Raw genomic sequence first — 18,012 nt, 5'->3', positions numbered from 1 at the left:
ACTTTCTTAGATCCATTCTCATCTTCAGAGATTGCTTGATTTCATATTGTCAAATAGTTTATGAATTTCCATATTAAGTGCGTCAATATATTCTTGCGGTAATTTAATTAAATGTGATATAAGTTGAGGTGTATATACCTTTGGAACACAATTTTTCACACAATTTCTAATCCCGCAACAACGCGCAGGTAAAACTTTGTAGTTATTTCTATTTTCACCCTCACAAACTCTCTCTCTCTCTCTCTCTCTCTCTCTCTCTCTCTCTCTCTCTCTCTCTCTCTCTTTCTCTCTCTATATTAAAGAGGCACATATAGCACATATATAGTTTGTTGTATTTTGATTACAAGTCTGTTACAACTGTCCATGTAACTAATTCCTCAATTAATCAGGTGTAATTAGTTACTAAGCTATTTTTCACATGTATATATAAACCGTTGTAATTTCTTATTCATTAAGAAATGAGAAATCCAAGAGTCATTTCTTATATGGTATCACTCGCCTCTTTGCTCACGCACCGATCCTAGCTTCCTCTACAATCTTTGATTTCTCCTCCCAAATCTGGTTTCTCTTAGCAAAACCTTGATCGACAATGGTGTCTTCTACTTCTTCGCCTGCAAATCCAGAAGTTTTTGCTCAGAATCCCTCTCCTCTTTCATCAAATCCCACTCCGATAAACCCTAATTCTTCGATTTCTTCAATTTCCATCCAAAACATCAGTTGTATGGTTCCTACAAAGCTTAAGAGGGACAATTATCTCATCTAGAATGCTCTTTTTGCTCTAATCTTCTGGCGTTACAAACTTACAGGTATCATCGATGGATCGGAGACATGTCCACCGCCTTTTCTTCTCAATCAATCCGGTACAAGTACTGCAGTTCCTAACCCTGATTTCGAGATCTGGTTTGAAAAGGATCAAAATATCCTCATTTGGTTGAATTCCATTCTCTCTGAAGATCTTATTCCATTCACCGTCGGCGTCACCTCCTCTCGAGAATTATGGCAGATTCTTGAACAGCGTTTTGGCGGAGTCTCGGCGGTGCACATTCACCAGCTCCGATCGCATCTTCATGCGATTCAGAAAGGAGATTTGTCAATTTCTGATTATCTGCAGCCTATCAAAGGCATCTCTGATGCTCTTATGGCTGCAGGTGCACCGGTGTCGGAACCCGATCTCATTGCTATTACCCTAAATGGCATCTCTGATGATTACGAATCTTTTATTAATTCGATAATGCTTCAAATTTCATCACTTCCTTAGATGAACTTCATGGATTACTCATGAACAAAGAGCTTTTCATGCATCGAAAGAAGAAAGCTCCGTCATCGTCTCTCACTGAACCATTTCAAGCATTTGCTGCGCAAGCTTCACTTCTCCAGCAAGGTCTCTTACCTACGCCTCCTCCCTCACAGGCATATGTTCTTCAACATTCTACCTACAGCAATCGCAACAATTTCCAGCACAATAATCGTGGTCGAAGCAATTTTTAGAAGCACAATCGAGGCCGTGGCAACTATTGTGGAAATTATACCAACTCTGGCCCTGGAAATGGTTCTTTTCATCATAATCCTGGTAATTTCAATCGCAATTCTGGTGGATTCAATCGTCCTTCTGGCCATCGATCTCCCTGTCAAATATGCAATTCCTTTGATCATGAGGCTCTTGACTGCTATGCTCGAATGAACCATGCTTTTGCTGGAAAGATTCCACCTGCCAAGCTTGCTGCTATGTGTGCCACTACTGCCTCTTCTTCTCAGCCTACCTAGCTTCTGGACTCTGGTACTACTGCTCATGTCACCAATGATATCTCAGTAATATCTTCTCCCATTCCGTATTCTGGTGAAGACAAGGTTTATGCTGGTGATGGCCAAGGTATGCCAATTCACCATACAGGTTCTTCTATTCTCCAAACACCACATGCTGCCTTTCGGTTACATAATGTTCTTCATGTGCCATTGATGAAATTCAATTTGCTCTTTGCATATCAATTTCTAAGAGACAATTATTGCTTTTTAACTCTTGATTCTGATGGTTTTGTCATCAAGGACCGTTCCACTGGGAAGATGCTTTTTCGCGGCCCAGTTAGGGATGGTTTCTATCCTCTGCAAGGTCAGCCTTTCCAAGCTTCATATTCTACACTTGTTAGCACTCAAGCTTCTTTACAACAATGGCACAAATGCCTCGGTCATCCTTCCACATCTATTTTCAGAAGGATTTTACATACCAATAAGCTTGTTCCTCATACTTCAGCTTCTGTTCAGTTTTTTTGTGCAGACTGTGCAATTGGTAGAAAGCACAAGCTCCCATTTTCTTCTAGTACTACTATTGTCTCAGATAGGTTGGACTTAATTCATGGTGATGTCTGGGGTCCCTGTCCAGTTTCATTTGTTAGTGGCTATAAGTACTATGTACTCTTTGTGGATGAGTATAGCAAATACAGTTGGATGTTTCCTTTACAACACAAGTCTGAAGTCTTCTCTACTTTTGTAACTTTCAAAGCATATGTTGAAAACTTACTTGGCAATAAAATCAAGATTTTTCGAACAGACTCAGGGGGTGAGTTCACTGGTTCTGCTTTCACCTCTTTCTTGCCTCAACATGGTATTTCTCATCAGTATAGTTGTCCACACACATCTGAGCAAAATGGGTGTGTGGAACGCAAGCATAGACATCTTACTGAGACTGCACGGACACTTCTTGTTACTTCCAAAGTTCCTCACAAGTTTTGGGTAGAAGCCTTTTCTACCGCAATGTACCTTATCAATCGCATGCCTATTTCTGGATCTTCTCAATCTCCATGGGAAATTCTTTTCAACAAGCCTCCTGATTATTCCAAGTTAAAAGTCTTTGGTTGCTGCTGCTACCCTTGGCTCAAGCCATATATGCAATCCAAATTGGATGGTAAAAGCAAACCTTGTGTGTTTCTTGGTTATAGCCTTTAACACAAAGGTTATTGATGTTTAGATATGTCTTCTAACCGAGTCTATATTTCACGACATGTTCTCTTTAATGAAGATCATTTTCCATTTCATGATCTTTCTTTTCTTCACCATTGTTCTTCAAAGTGTTCTTCTTCTGTCCCCTCCACTCTGTCACCTGAGTTCTCCCTGCACTTTCCTCAGTCAAGCCTCCTGCAACACCATCTTCTTCAATGTTCTCTTCAGGACCATGCTCAACCTTTTCTCGAGACACCTCCCCATCTTCTGTCTCTCAATCTCCATCTACACAGCCACCTCACAACTCTTCTTCATCTCCCGAGCACTCTCCTGCTCCACCTTCAACAGTTTCAGTTCCAGCAAACACTCATCCCATGCTCACCAGATCTAAAGCAGGCATTTTCAAGCCTAGAGTGTTAGCAGCCACAAAACATCCTATTGATTCCAATTCATTTGTGTCTACTACTTATTTGCAAGCCTCCAAGTATGATCACTGGCATAAAGCCATGCTTGAAGAATTTCAAGCTCTCCAATCCACAGGCACTTGGACTTTTGTCCCTTCATCTCCCAATCAAAACTTGGTAGGCTGCAAATGGGTTTTCAGGATCAAACGGAAACCTGATGGTTCTATTGATCGGTACAAAGCCTGTCTTGTTGCTAAGGGCTTCCATCAACAAGAGGGTATTGATTTCAAGGAGACTTTCAGTCCGGTTGCTAAGCTTGTTACTATTCGCATTCTTCTTACACTGGCAGTGCAATATGATTGGTTTTTACACCAACTTGACATCAGCAATGCTTTTCTCCATGGCAACCTTCAAGAAGATGTTTTTATGCAACAACCCCCAGGTTTCATTGATCCATTCCAACCCTCCTATGTTTGTAAACTTCAAAAATCCCTCTATGGCTTGAAGCAAGCCCCTCGGGCATGGTATGATAAGCTGTTTCAAGCTTTGGTATCTCTTGGTTTCACAAACTCCAACTCTGATTGTTCTTTGTTTGTGAAACTTCAACCATTCCCTGTCCTCGTTCTTGTTTATGTGGATGATATCCTGGTGACTGATCCTAATACCTCTCTGTGTCAACATTTTATTCAGCAACTTTGTTCCTTATTTCCTATTAAGGATTTGGGTCCATTACACTATTTTCTTGGCCTAGAAGTTCACAGATCCGATGAGGGTATTTTCCTGTCTCAAAGCAAATATGCTTTAGATCTCTTAGTCAAGACAAACATGGCAGGTTGTAAGCCCTGTTCTACTCCTCTCGGAACTCAGAAGCTTGATCATGTTGGAGATCTTTTGGCTGATCCTAAAGACTATAGGTCTATCGTCGGGGCATTACAGTATCTAACTTTGACAAGACCTGATCTTTCCTTTGCCGTGAATCACGTCTGTCAATTCCTTCACTGTCCACGGGATTCCCACTTTCAAGCAGTTAAAAGGATCTTACGGTTCTTAAAAGGCACATTTGATCAAGGAATGTGGTTTAAGAAGAGTCCCTTGCATCTTACTGCTTACTCTGATACCGATTGGGCAGGTTGTATGTTTGATCGCAGGTCCACCAGTGGATATTGTATATATTTGGGCAGCAACTTGATTAGTTGGAGTGCCAAAAAGCAACCTACAGTTGCTCGTTCTTCTACAGAGGCTGAATATCGATCCCTTGCCCACACAGCAGTTGAACCCACCTGGATATGTAAAATTTTTAGAGATGTTGCTTTTCACCTCACTACCATTCCTACTCTTTGTTGTGACAATGTTTCTGCTATTTCTCTGGCCTCAAATCCAGTATTTCATGCCCGTACAAAACACGTGGAAATTGATTATCATTACATTCGTGAACTTGTTCTTGCCAAGCTGCTTCAAGTGCAATATCTCAATACTCAGTACCAAATTGCTGATATCCACACCAAATCTCTTTCTAAAGCTCGGTTTCAATATCTTCAATCCAAGCTTTGCCTCGGCCCTCCTCCATTCAGCTTGAGGGGGTGTAAAGAGGCACATATAGCACATATATAGTTTGTTGTATTTTGATTACAAGTCTGTTACAACTGTCCATGTAACTAATTCCTAGATTAGTCAATTAATCAGGTGTAATTAGTTACTAAGCTATTTTTCACATGTATATATAAACTGGTTGTAATTTCTTATTCATTAAGAAATGAGAAATCCAAGAGTCATTTCTTTTATATATATATATATATATATATATTAACAACCAATATCATTTACACTAAGGGAGGGGAGGTGGACAAAGCTACACAATAGATTATTAATAATGTGGTTCATATTTGTCTTTGGTGATAATCGAACTCAAGACCTTTCGTTTACAAGTGAAGAGAACTACATTTAAACCGTAATACCAAGTGGCAACTCTAATACTTTTTTAGAACAAAAATAAATTTCAATTCTCGTGTAGTTCGAATTGTGTGTCTTTCAAAGACCAATAGATAGGAAGGCAAATATAAAGCTAATGATTGTATGCAACATGTACAACTACACAAAGCTTTTTACAGACAATAATCAGAGTTGGTGATTGTATGCAAAATCTCTAAGCACTAACTGGACCAAGCGAAACTTCCAATAACTTGTAGAAATCTAATGAAGGGAAGAAGAACACGACATGGCGGAGGTTGGAAAAGCAAGGTTCATTCTCCATGGATGTTGGACCAGGCATGGGGATTTGGTGTTTGGTGTGTGGGGGAGTGGTGTGTTAAAGCTGATGACTGCATGCAACGTGTACATGTTAGACAAATAAGGAATATGGTTGGAGTCCTTGTTTAATTGTATATAATATTATTATTGGAAGAATAAGTCGTCCTACAGCCGTCAAGCCGTCCTACAGCCGTCCTACCTTGTCCTACCTACACACTAGGACGGTTACCTTGTCCTCTACAGCCGTCCTACCTTGTCCTACCTACACACTAGGACGGCTACCTTGTCCTACCTACACATTTGTATCATGTATATATATCCTTGTAATCTTGTAGAGAAAGATAATGAAAAAATAAGCATTCTCTTCCATTTGCATTCTCTTCCATTTTTCCACATTCATGTATCAATAACAAATATAATTTTTAGCCTACATACCTTTTTCTACATGGTATACAGAGCAGGTTTATAACCCTAGCCCTAATTTTTTTTTGACAGCTTTCTCTGCCGTTCCCATGGTTGTTCGTGGCCCGTCCCGTCCCTCCTCTGCTCGTCCTCCCCTCCACTGCACCTACTGCAATTTTGATTATCATACCCGAGACACCTGCCATAAACTTCATGGCTATCCCGTTGGCCATCCCCTCCATGGCCAACCGTGGCGACCACCGCGCCGTGCCACTGCTTCCAGTTCTTCCCGCAGCCATGCACCTTCCAGTCCTCCCCAGTAGCCACGGTTTTCTGCTTCCCGGCCCCATAATTTCACCCAGGCCCATCACGTGCAAGGCATCCAGGCCCCCGCCTCATCTTCTACTCCAACGACCCACCAAGTGCATGGGACCCAGCCCACTTTGCATGACTTGCAGCTTGCCATGCCTGACCTCTCTGCCGAGCAGCATTCCCGTGTTCTAGCTGCTCTACGTGACACCACCACCCCTCCTCAGGCCAATGCCGTGCTCACTACTGATTTTGCCCAAGGTTTGTTACCTGTCACCTCTCGTCATGGTCAATGGATTCTTGACAGTGGTGCTACGGATCATACTACTTCTTCTGCTTCATGTTTGGTTAATCGTTCTCCTTCACATTTGCCGCCTGTTTCTTTGCCTAGTGGTGCTTCCGCTCCCATTACTTTTACCGGCACTCTTCCTTTAAATTCCTCAGTTACTTTGAAGGATGTTTTATGTGTCCCTAATTTCCGAGTGGACCTTTTATCGGTTGGTAAACTTACAGATGGATTATCGTGTTCCATAACCTTCTTTCCTTCTTGGTGTGTTTTGCAGGACTTGGTTTCGAAGGCGATGATTAGTGTGGGTAAGCGACGTGGCGATCTGTATTACCTTGTGGCCCTTACCTCTTCTTTCCCCACCCGTCAACCTTTCTGCAACATCATTACCATCCCCTCCTCCCTCTGGCATAGGCGTCTTGGTCACCCCTCCTCCACTCGTTTGCAAGCTTTAGCATCTAGCTCATTTAATTGCACTTTTGATTCTAGTCATATTTGTGATGTTTGTCCGTTGGCAAAACAAACTCGTCAACCTTTTCCTTTGAGTTCAATTTCATCAACTTTCCCTTTTGCTTTAATTCATTGTGATATTTGGGGCCCGAATCGTCAATCTTCTCTTTCTGGTGCTAATTATTTCTTAACCATTGTGGATGATTTTTCTCGCTTTACATGGGTCTTCCTCATGAAACATAAATCCGACACTCAACAATTAATTAAGGATTTTTTTGCTTATGTCACTACCCAATTCCGCACTACCATCCAATGCATTCGTACTGACAATGGTGGTGAATTTTTATCTCTTCGTAGTTTTTTCTCTGATCATGGGGTGCTTTTACAAACTTCTTGTGTTTATACCCCTCAACAAAATGGCGTTGTTGAAAGAAAACATCGTCATCTTCTTGAAACCGCTCGCGCCCTTCGTTTTCAATCTCATCTTCCTATCAAGTTTTGGGGGGAATGTGTTATTACCGCTACTTATCTCATCAATCGTCTCCCTACCCGTCTTCTCCATCATAAATCCCCATTTAAGGTTCTCTTTTCGAAAACCCCATCTTATGACCACTTCCGCGTCTTTGGTTGTTTGGCATATGCCACCTCTGTCACTCCCACCACCAAATTTTCCCCTCGGGCTCATCGTTGCATTTTTCTCGGTTATCCTCATGGACAAAAGGCCTATACCCTTTACGATCTCGACAATCACCGCATTTTCACTAGTCGAGATGTCATCTTTCATGAAAGTACTTTCCCTTATGCCGTTTCTCACCCTCCTATCCCATCCTCTTCGCCTACCCTACCCATCCCACCCCCTCTGGACTTTACATATAACCCACCCCTTCCTGCCCCGACGCCTCACCCTCCTCCACCTTCCTCCCCTTCCACAACTCCCATAGATTCCCTTGCTGCCCCATTACCCGTTCCTCCCCATGCCCCTGCCCTTTCGGCATCCCCTCCTTCCCCCCCCCCCCCCCCGCTACTTCCTTACCTTTCACCCTTTTACCCACGGACATCCCTACCCCCCCACTACCTACCAATCCCCCCCTTCCCCGCACCTCTTCCCGTGCCCATAAACCTCCATCCTATTTAAAAGACTACGTTTGCTCCAGGTGATTCTGTCATCCCACCCATCTTCGACTTCGCAACCCGGTTCTACACAAGGTACGCGATATCCACTTTGTAATTTTCTCTCTTATCACTGTTACTCTCCCAGGCATTTTTCTTACATTAACTCTGTCAGTCGGACTGTGGAGCCTTCCTCCTTTACCGAGGCTGCCACTGACCCCAATTGGCAACGTGCTATGACTGAGGAGCTTCAAGCTTTACATGTTAATGGTACTTGGACTTTAACTTCCTTGCCCTCTGGCAAAATTCCCATTGGTTGTAAGTGGGTGTACAAACTCAAGCACAATTCCGACGGCTCTATTGACCGCTACAAAGCTCGTTTGGTTGCTAAAGGCTTCACTCAGGCTGAAGGTATTGATTATCATGACACTTTTTCTCCTACTGCTAAGATGATTACGGTGCGTTGTCTTCTTGCTCTTGCTGCTAGTCAGTCTTGGTCTCTTCATCAGCTTGATGTTAATAATGCTTTCTTACATGGTGACTTACATGAAGAAATCTATATGTCTCCTCCTCCTGGTCTTCGGCGACAGGGGGAGAATCTTGTGTGTCGCCTTCACAAGTCACTTTATGGTCTTAAGCAGGCTTCTCGCCAATGGTTTGCCAAATTCACTAGTGCCATCATTTCTGCCGGTTTTCAACAATCCAAAGCTGACTATTCATTGTTCACTAAAAAGTCTGGTATTTCTTTCACAGCTTTGCTCATTTATGTGGATGATATTGTGATTACAGGCAATGATGCTAGTGCCATTAATTCTCTGAAGTCTTTTCTCCGTGATCATTTTCGGATAAAAGACCTTGGTGATTTAAAATATTTTTTGGGTATTGAGGTTTCTCGTTCCAAACAAGGGATTTATATTTCTCAATGCAAGTATGCATTAGAGATTCTCAAGGACTATGGTTTTTTGGGAGCACGACCCATTGCTTTTCCTATGGATGACACAAAATTATCTGATAAAGGAGAACTTCTCAAGGATCCTGAAAAGTATCGACGATCAGTAGGTCGGTTAATATATCTCACTATCACTCGGCCGGATATCACCTATTCTGTGCATGTTCTAAGCCGTTTTATGCACGAGCCAAGGATATCTCATATGGATGCTGTGCTTCGTATTGTTCGTTATTTGAAGGCTACTCTAGGTCAAGGTTTATTATTTCGTTCTGACAACCAGACCAAGTTAACTGCGTTTTGTGATTCTGATTGGGCAGGTTGCCCTATCACTCGCCGTTCGACTACTGGGTATTTTGTATTCTTGGGCGGTTCTTTGATTTCTTGGCGGACGAAACGACAGAAAACCGTTTCCCTCTCTTCAGCAGAGGCGGAATATAGGGCCATGGCAGGTGCTTGTTGCGAGATAGTTTGGCTTCGTTTTTTGTTGAAGGATTTGAACATTCCTTTGGATGGTCCTTCCATTTTATTTTGTGATAATCAAGCAGCGTTACATATAGCTGCCAATCCTGTTTTTCATGAACGAACTCGTCACATTGAGATGGATTGTCACTTTATACGAGATAAGATTGTAGATGGCACAATAGAGACCAAGCATGTGGGTACGGCACAACAGTTGGCAGACTTGTTTACCAAACCTCTTGGGAAAGAAAAGTTTTCGGGTATGTTACGCAAGTTGGGAGTTCTTGACATCCACTCTCCAACTTGAGGGGGAGTGTTAGACAAATAAGGAATATGGTTGGAGTCCTTGTGTAATTGTATATAATATTATTATTGGAAGAATAAGCCGTCCTACAGTCGTCCTACCTTGTCCTACCTACACACTAGGACGGCTACCTTGTCCTCTACAGCCGTCCTACCTTGTCCTACCTACACACTAGGACGGCTACCTTGTCCTACCTACACATTTGTATCATGTATATATATCCTTGTAATCTTGTAGAGAAAGATAATGAAAAAATAAGCATTCTCTTCCATTTGCATTCTCTTCCATAAGCATTCTCTTCCATTTGCATTTTCTTCTATTTTTCCACATTCATGTATCAATAACAAATATAATTTTTAGCCTACATACCTTTTTCTACAGTACAACTACATAGCTTTTTACAGACAATAATCAGAGTTAGTGATTGTGTGCAAAATCTCTAAGCACTAAATGGACCAAGCGAAACTTCCAATAACTTGTAGAAGTCTAATGAAGGGAAGAAGAACACGACATGGCGAAGGTTGGAAAAGGAAGGTTCATTCTCCATAGATGTTGGACAAGGCATGGGGATTTGGCGTTTGGTGTGTAGGGGAGTGGTGTGTTAAAGTTTAAGGGTACTTTAGAAACAAAGCTAATAAAAATGCTCGCGCTCTGTTACGGTTTTTGAAACCGAAACTCACAATTTAACACATCCATTTCTAAATTATTTAGAAATCAATTAAGGCAATTGAATTTACATGGCAAAATAAGTACTTCAGTTGAGTGGGCACCAATCACCATCCCTATAGATACTGTCAATATTAGCGCCAAGTTCTAGTAATTTCTTAGCAACTTCCAATGTATTTTTTTATTTTTATGACACATTATGAAAAAGAAAACAGCTAACACAACATATTTCAAGAGGTGCGAGCGCCTGTAATTAAGAAAGCTTCTTATATGCGCGTGAGTGTGTGTAGAGAGGTTAGTGAAAAATAAAAACATATTCAATGTGTAATAGGAAAAAAAAGCCAAAATCAATGTTTGAGCAAGGGCAAAAATAGGATGTGTTCTAGAACAGTTTCAAGGACAAAAGTGTAAAAAAGAAAAAGTATGCAAGTCAAAAGTGACATGTGTGATAAAAAAAAAGGCTTTTCATGTGTACGGTGATGTTAGTAAAGAGAAATAATGTATGCAAAATTAGAAAATTTAATACCTTATTATATTTGGTTTAACCTTTTAACAAAAATATGTAAATACAAATGCATACTACATGTGTGACAAAGAAAGTTTTTGTAAGTCGTGCATAATGCGTGATTCAAAAAAGTATTTAGGGGCAAGTAGCTCCCGTAATAATAAAAACGTTGAATTGTGTCTGTCATCTAATTCATGACGTATGGCGAGATTCTTCTACAGTTTATATCTATAATCACATTGTAGGTGATTGCGATGGGACTAATGCGACTTCCCTTAGTTGGTTTTGGTGGCAAGTAGCCCCTATAATAATAAAAATACCGAATTGTGTCTGCCATCTAATTCGTGACACATGACGAGATTCTTCTACATTCTATATCTATAATGACATTGTAGGTGCTTGCAATGGGACGGTTACGACTTCTCTTAGTTGGTTTGGGTGGCAAGTAGCCCCTGTAATAATAAAAAGTTGAATTGTGTCTGCCATCTAATTCGTAACGCATAGCGATATTCTTCTACATGTTATATCTATAATGACATTGTAGGTGCTTGCGATGGGACGGATGCGACTTCCTTCCGTTGGTTTGTGCGTCATAGCCCCTTGCATCTGTGTTAGCATGTGCATGAAGACTAATAGAATATAAATTTATTTCTCTAATGACACTTACGCTAAAAATAAAGCACTAGCAGAATGTAAACTTATTTATCTCTAATTGACACTTTTTTTTGAACAATCTCTAATTAACTCTTACGCTAAGAATAAAAAATAAAATAAAATAAAATAGGTTTCAAAAAAAATAAAATAAAATAAAGTACTAGTGCTTGGTGGAATATAAACTCAATTATCTCCAACTGATACTTAAACTAAAAATAAAAAATAAAATAAAAAGGAAGCACAACAACCGGTGGGGAGTCTGACTCAGAAGACAAAATTTTCAAGCTTTGATTAGCTTGAGCCTACCCCGGATGACGAATGTAAAATTTATATTTAACCATTTGGAGCAAAAAGAAACTTCCACTAACTTGTAAAAAGCTAATGAAAGAAACAAGAAAGCACATCGCACGGTTGGAAAAGCAAGGTTGATTCTACGTAGATGTTGGACAAGGCAGGTGGGGTGTGTCGGGGTATGACTTGTTGGTTGTGCACCAATCACCAACCCTACAGATAAGGTCAGAAATAGCGCCAACTCCGCTAAAGTTCAAGCAATTTCTCAGCAACTTCCAAAGGATATTTTTCCTTTTCTTCTGTTCTGATGAAGAAATCAGGTGGTTCTATGATTCTGAGACTCTACATAATACTCTCGATAGCTGATTCTGTCACAACCATTCAAACTCTGCCTTTAGCTTCCAATGGAACTTTGTCACCTCGACAATGGCTTCAAAATTGATAGCAAATGCCTGACTCAACTCATGAAGGAGAAAAACCTACACCTTCTTCAAGACCTCGAAGGCATTGATGGCGTTGTATCGGCTCTCCAAACCAACAATGAGCGTGGCATCGACGATGATGGTGACAATATTGCTCGCCGGCTTGAAGCATTCGGTTCAAACACGTACAAGAAGCCGCCTTCAAAAAGCCTCTTCCATTTTATGTGGCAAGCTGCTAAGGATCTTACCATTGTCATCCTCTTAGGCTGCGCTGCGCTCTCACTTGGATTCGGCATAAAGCAACATGGACTAAAAGAAGGATGGTATGACGGAGGAAGCATCTTTGTCGCGGTTTTTCTTATCGTGGTTGTATCCGCCTTTAGTGACTACAGGCAGAGCAAGCAGTTCCGGAAGTTGTCCAAAGCAAGTGAGGACATTCCAATTGATGTTGTGAGAGGCGGTAGGCGGCGACAGATTTCGAACCTTGATATTGTTGTTGGAGATGTTGTGTTCTTGAAGATTGGAGATCAAGTTCCTGCTGATGGATTGTTCTTGCGTGGACATTCGTTGCGCGTGGACGAATCAAGCATGACGGGGGAGAGTGAGCATGTGGAAGTTAATGGCAGCCTGAATCCGTTCTTGTTTTCAGGAACCAAGGTGGTCGATGGATATGGTGAATTTCTTGTTGCTTCAGTTGGCATGAACTCGACGTGGGGCGAAATGATGAGCTTGATCGGCCGTGACACTAGTGATCAGCAGACACCATTACAAGCGCGACTAAGTAAACTAACCCCGCTGATGGCGAAGATTGGCTTGGGTGTTGCATTCCTAGTTTTCGTGGTCTTGGTAGCGCGCTACTTCACAGGCAACACGAAGAACAAAAGTGAATTTGGTAAGTTTGAGGGCAACAAGACAAAGATTGATGATGTGGTGAATGCTGCGGTGGACATGGTAGCAGTTGCAGTTATTATTGTTGTGATTGCAATTCCTGAAGGCTTCCCGTTGGCTGTCACTCTGACTCTCGCTTATTCGATGAAGAAGATGATGGCGGACCAAGCATTGGTAAGGAGGCTCTCTGCTTGCGAAACTATGGGATGTGCCACCGTAATTTGTACAGACAAGACGGGCACACTGACGCTCAACGAGATGAAGGTTACAAAGTTTTGGCTTGGACAGGAATCTGTGGAAGATGATGCTGGTTATTCATCAATTTCTGATTGCCTTCTCGATTTAATTCGAGAAGGAGTAGCGTTTAACACAACTGGTAGTGTTTACAGGCCCAGTTCAGGATCGGGATTTGAGTTTTCGGGCAGTCCTACTGAAAAAGCCATTCTTTCATGGGCTACTCTAAAGCTGCACATGGACATGGAGAAATTGAAGAAGCAATGTGTCATTCAACATGTTGAAGTCTTCAATTCGCACAAGAAACGAAGTGGGGTTTTGATGAGAAGGAAGGACGACAATACTACCCATGTACATTGGAAAGGAGCTGCAGAAATGATACTAGAAATATGCTCGAGTTACTACGATGCGTCTGGTGTCACAAAAGATCTGAATGATGATGAAAGGTTGAAGTTTGAGGAAATTATTCAAGGCATGGCAGCAAGCAGTCTTCGATGCATTGCTTTTGCACACAAACAAGTTCAGAATAAGCACATTAATGACGAAAAGTATGAAAAGCTCGAAGAAAGCAGCTTGATCCTCTTAGGATTGGTAGGTCTAAAGGATCCATGTCGGCCAGGAGTGAGGGAAGCAGTAGAAGCTTGCCAATTAGCTGGGGTGCAGGTGAAAATGATCACCGGTGACAATGTTTTCACCGCTAAAGCAATAGCTAGCGAGTGCGGGATACTCCGGCCTCACCAGGAAGCCAAGGAAGCAGTGGTAGAAGGTATAGAATTTCGCAACTTCACGCCAGAGCAAAGAATGCAGAAAGTTGATGGAATTCACGTGATGGCGAGGTCTTCGCCATTTGATAAGCTTCTTATGGTGCAGTGCTTGAAACAGAAAGGCAATGTAGTAGCTGTGACAGGTGATGGCACGAATGATGCGCCCGCACTCAAAGAAGCGGACATAGGACTCTCGATGGGGATTCAGGGAACGGAAGTGGCCAAGGAGAGCTCAGACATTGTCATTTTAGATGACAATTTTGCAACTTTGGTGACTGTTTTAAGATGGGGAAGAGGAGTTTATGCCAACATCCAAAAGTTTGTTCAATTCCAGCTCACAATAAATGTTGCAACTCTTGTGGTCAACTTTGTGGCAGCTGCCTCGGCTGGCGAAGTACCTTTAACAGCGGTCCAACTACTGTGGGTGAATCTGATTATGGACACAATGGCGGCTCTGGCTCTCGCCACCGATAAGCCCACCAAAGAGCTCATGGAAAAGCCACCCGTGGGTCAGACAGATCCCGTGATCACCAACATCATGTGGAGGAACCTTCTACCCCAAGCTTTGTTCCAGATAGTTGTGCTCTTGGTCTTACAGTTCAAAGGCAGATCAATATTTGGTGTTAGTGACAAGGTAAACAACACATTGATCTTCAATGTATTTGTGTTTTGCCAAGTGTTTAATGAGCTTAATTCAAGGGATATGGAAAGGATTAATATCTTCAAAGGGAGTCAGGGGAACAGGCTGTTTTGGGGCATCCTCGTTGTAACAATTGCAGTTCAGGTGGTTATGGTGGAACTTCTGAACAAGTTTGCAGACACAGAGAGGTTAAGTTGGGGACAATGGGGTGCATGCATTGGGATTGCAGCCATATCTTGGCCAATTAGTTGGGTTTTCAAGTTCATACCAGTACCTGCTAAGCCAATATTCAGCTATCTAAAGAGGGATAGCAAACGTGAGTTAGAGCAGTTGGCCGAGGCAAAGTCCCCATAGCATTGCACCGAAGTTCAAATCCCCCACCCCGTAAATTAGATTAATATAGAATTTAGTGTGTAATATTATGAGCAATTAAATAAATTGTGACGGGGCACAGTTGAAGGCCAACGAGTATGGGTGGTTTTGGATGGGTAGCGCGGGACTGTGGTGGTGTGTTTCACGGGGCGGGAGGACATGGACATGGATCGAGTAGCATGGCTGAGGCGGAGGCGGTAAGAGCTACGGTGATGGTATGTGTGGAGAAAGAATGCTGGTTCTCACATCCAAAAATGTTCAGAACTCAATCTGTAATCCAAGAAATTTAGACTTGATCATGCTTTTTTTTGCATTCAACACCTTAAATCATAACCAGTGCATAGAATAGAGGAAGTTTTAGACAAAATTAAAGGCATAGCATAATCTATGTTCTATAGAAGATAGAAGATATTGTAATGGTGATGGTATGTTCTGCCTCCCTGATTTGTAATCTGTTTTCTTTTATCAATATAAGTGTGCCGTTGCTACTAAAAAAAAAAAAGAAGAAAAAGGAAGTTTTGATCATGTCCCATTTCAAGGCCAAATTCATATGTTAGCTCACGAACAAGTGTTAAAAGACCAATTTTTCTTCCTCTCTCTCTCTTCTTAATTTGCATTATTTGCTATTTTCGATGACAGGGTACGTATTTGTTAAGCAAGAAAGGTGGAAAAAAAACTCAGAGCCCTAGCGAGAGGGAAAAAAAACATCGTAGTCGACGCTGGCATATTGATTTTAGGGTAGGCAGCAATTTCGCTGTCTCTTCCCTCTCTTTCCTTCCTTGTCACTTCCTTCTTCATAAAAATAGATAAAGTTATAGTTATCTGACACGTAAGCAAATCATGGAGGTCGGGCCCACCATCTTCTTCTCTCCGCCCCATTTTCCTCTCTCTCCCGCGTCCCGCCTGAGGAAACAACTCCAGAACTCTGTAGCTCCATTTTCTGTGTTTGTCTTTTATCTTCTTATGGGAAATTAGTCTAGTATTATTTTGAAGTTACTTATTAAATTTTAATAAGTATTTCTGGAAGTCTTTTTCTTTTCTGGTTTGCGAGTCTGCAAGTTTTAATCTTCAAGTATGTAAAGGTAGGCTTCAAGGGAACTATGCAATCAGAAAATCGAACCGTTTTTGAGATTTGAATCGCACCATTCAACTTAAATGAGATACTTTCAAACATGGTGTGTAGTGGGTCTTCAATGAATCCGATCATAATCTATGCATTTAAACAGGTGATTATGATACGTTTTTACCTATTTATTTTATGGAAATCTGTATGGATTTCATAGTATTTAATTTCGTTTGTTTCGTAGGTACATTATATACCGTTGGATAATGATAAAAATTTGGAGGAAGTAATCTATTCCAAATCGTTCGTTCATATTCGAACAGAATTTCACTTGTAAGTGTACTATATTTTTTGGTATGACTCGATTGTGTTGTTTACATTTCGGTGTAATTCTATATTGTGCCCTCATAATGTGTTTGAGGAAAGTCCTGAATGAATTTTATATGCCATGTTGGTAAATTGGCATAGTCTCATTCAATTTAACTAATCTTTTGATTGTAACATGGAATATTTCTTGTAGGTACATTCATTGTCTGACCTGTTTTGGCTTTGTTTTGTCTTTTTCATTGTAGATTTGGGAATGGAAATCAACAGAAAACAGTTTGGAAAAATGCAATACCGAGCTGCATTTGGTCCATTTTTGAATGTTTTTAATGTTTTGAAATTGAAAATTCAGGAAGAACATCGAGACATTATAAAAGGAACACTATTTTGGGGTCTTTTCAAAGCTTATGATGGAGGGTTGGTTAGCGATGATATGTGTAGGAAGACTTATGTAGATATAATTAGAATAATTAATTGTTTCATTGCCGAGACATCTGAATTCAAATTTGGTGATGGGTGTGAAAAGTTAACACGGTTTGAAATTGATGAGTTGCTTGGATTACCTAGCTTTGGTCGGGATATAAATCTTAATGAACATTGTTTAAAGTCTGACGAAGGTTTCATTAAAAGAAATTTTAAAACAGTTGACAGAATTACTAGGCAAAATATTGAATCTGCTATGATTACAATAGTAACAGGGAAAACACAACAGAATCGTGAGGATTTTGTATGCCTAATGTGTTTGCATCTTTGTATTACATTATTATTTTGTAATAGTGGTAGTACCATCTCTTGGAACATAACTTCCCGTTGTCAAGATGTTCGAACAATGGCGGGCTACAATTGGGCAAAAGCAACATCGGATTGTTTGCAAAAACAACTGGTCAAGAATTGCGGAAAACCATCACATGTATCTGGATGTGTTGTGCTGTTGCCGGTATGTATTGTACACTAATCGGGTGTGTTAATTTCATCTTTATGCTTTGTAATTCGATGACCAGTTTGTGTTTGTGTGGTGATTTTGATATTAATGTTTTGACGATGGTTATCATTTTGGCTATTTTAGATTAGCGATGCATCAGAGTCACACATGAATAGAAGTTTGAGGTGTGAACCTCACATTATGGTGTCCCCACACAGAGACAATGATCAAGACTTTTTCAGGTATGTCGGTTTTGGTTTTAACCTTTTGTCTCATGTTTTTAATGAATGCGTATTGTAATTTATTGTTTACTATATATCACAATGTATATATGTATTTATTATATATATATATATATATATATATATATATATACAGGATGTAAATGATGTGCATAAGACCCCTACCATTGG

At 40.9% G+C, this 18,012-nt stretch overlaps 1 protein-coding gene across 1 annotated transcript; it reads left to right on the top strand.

Moving 5' to 3' along the window:
- Positions 1-12,209: 12,209 nt before the first annotated feature.
- On the top strand, positions 12,210-16,419 carry LOC103941107 (putative calcium-transporting ATPase 13, plasma membrane-type). The gene has a single exon (XM_048571830.1). The coding sequence runs from the start codon at positions 12,375-12,377 to the stop codon at positions 15,270-15,272; it is 2,898 nt and encodes a 965-aa protein (XP_048427787.1). The 5' UTR covers positions 12,210-12,374; the 3' UTR covers positions 15,273-16,419.
- The last annotated feature ends 1,593 nt before the right edge of the window (positions 16,420-18,012 follow it).

Source organism: the organism of the source record quoted next, unplaced genomic scaffold, assembly GCF_019419815.1.
Source record: "Pyrus x bretschneideri cultivar Hongxiangsu unplaced genomic scaffold, Pyrus_bretschneideri_v1 Contig6, whole genome shotgun sequence".
Classification (NCBI taxonomy): domain Eukaryota; kingdom Viridiplantae; phylum Streptophyta; class Magnoliopsida; order Rosales; family Rosaceae; genus Pyrus; species Pyrus x bretschneideri.
The sequence above is the reverse complement of the archived record's forward strand: the minus strand, read 5'-3'. Positions and strand labels throughout refer to the sequence as shown.

What these genes read in the sequence shown, in the direction of transcription:
- LOC103941107 (XM_048571830.1), top strand. Translation starts at nt 12,375, where the DNA reads ATGGAACTTTGTCACCTCGACAATGGCTTCAAAATTGATAGCAAATGC.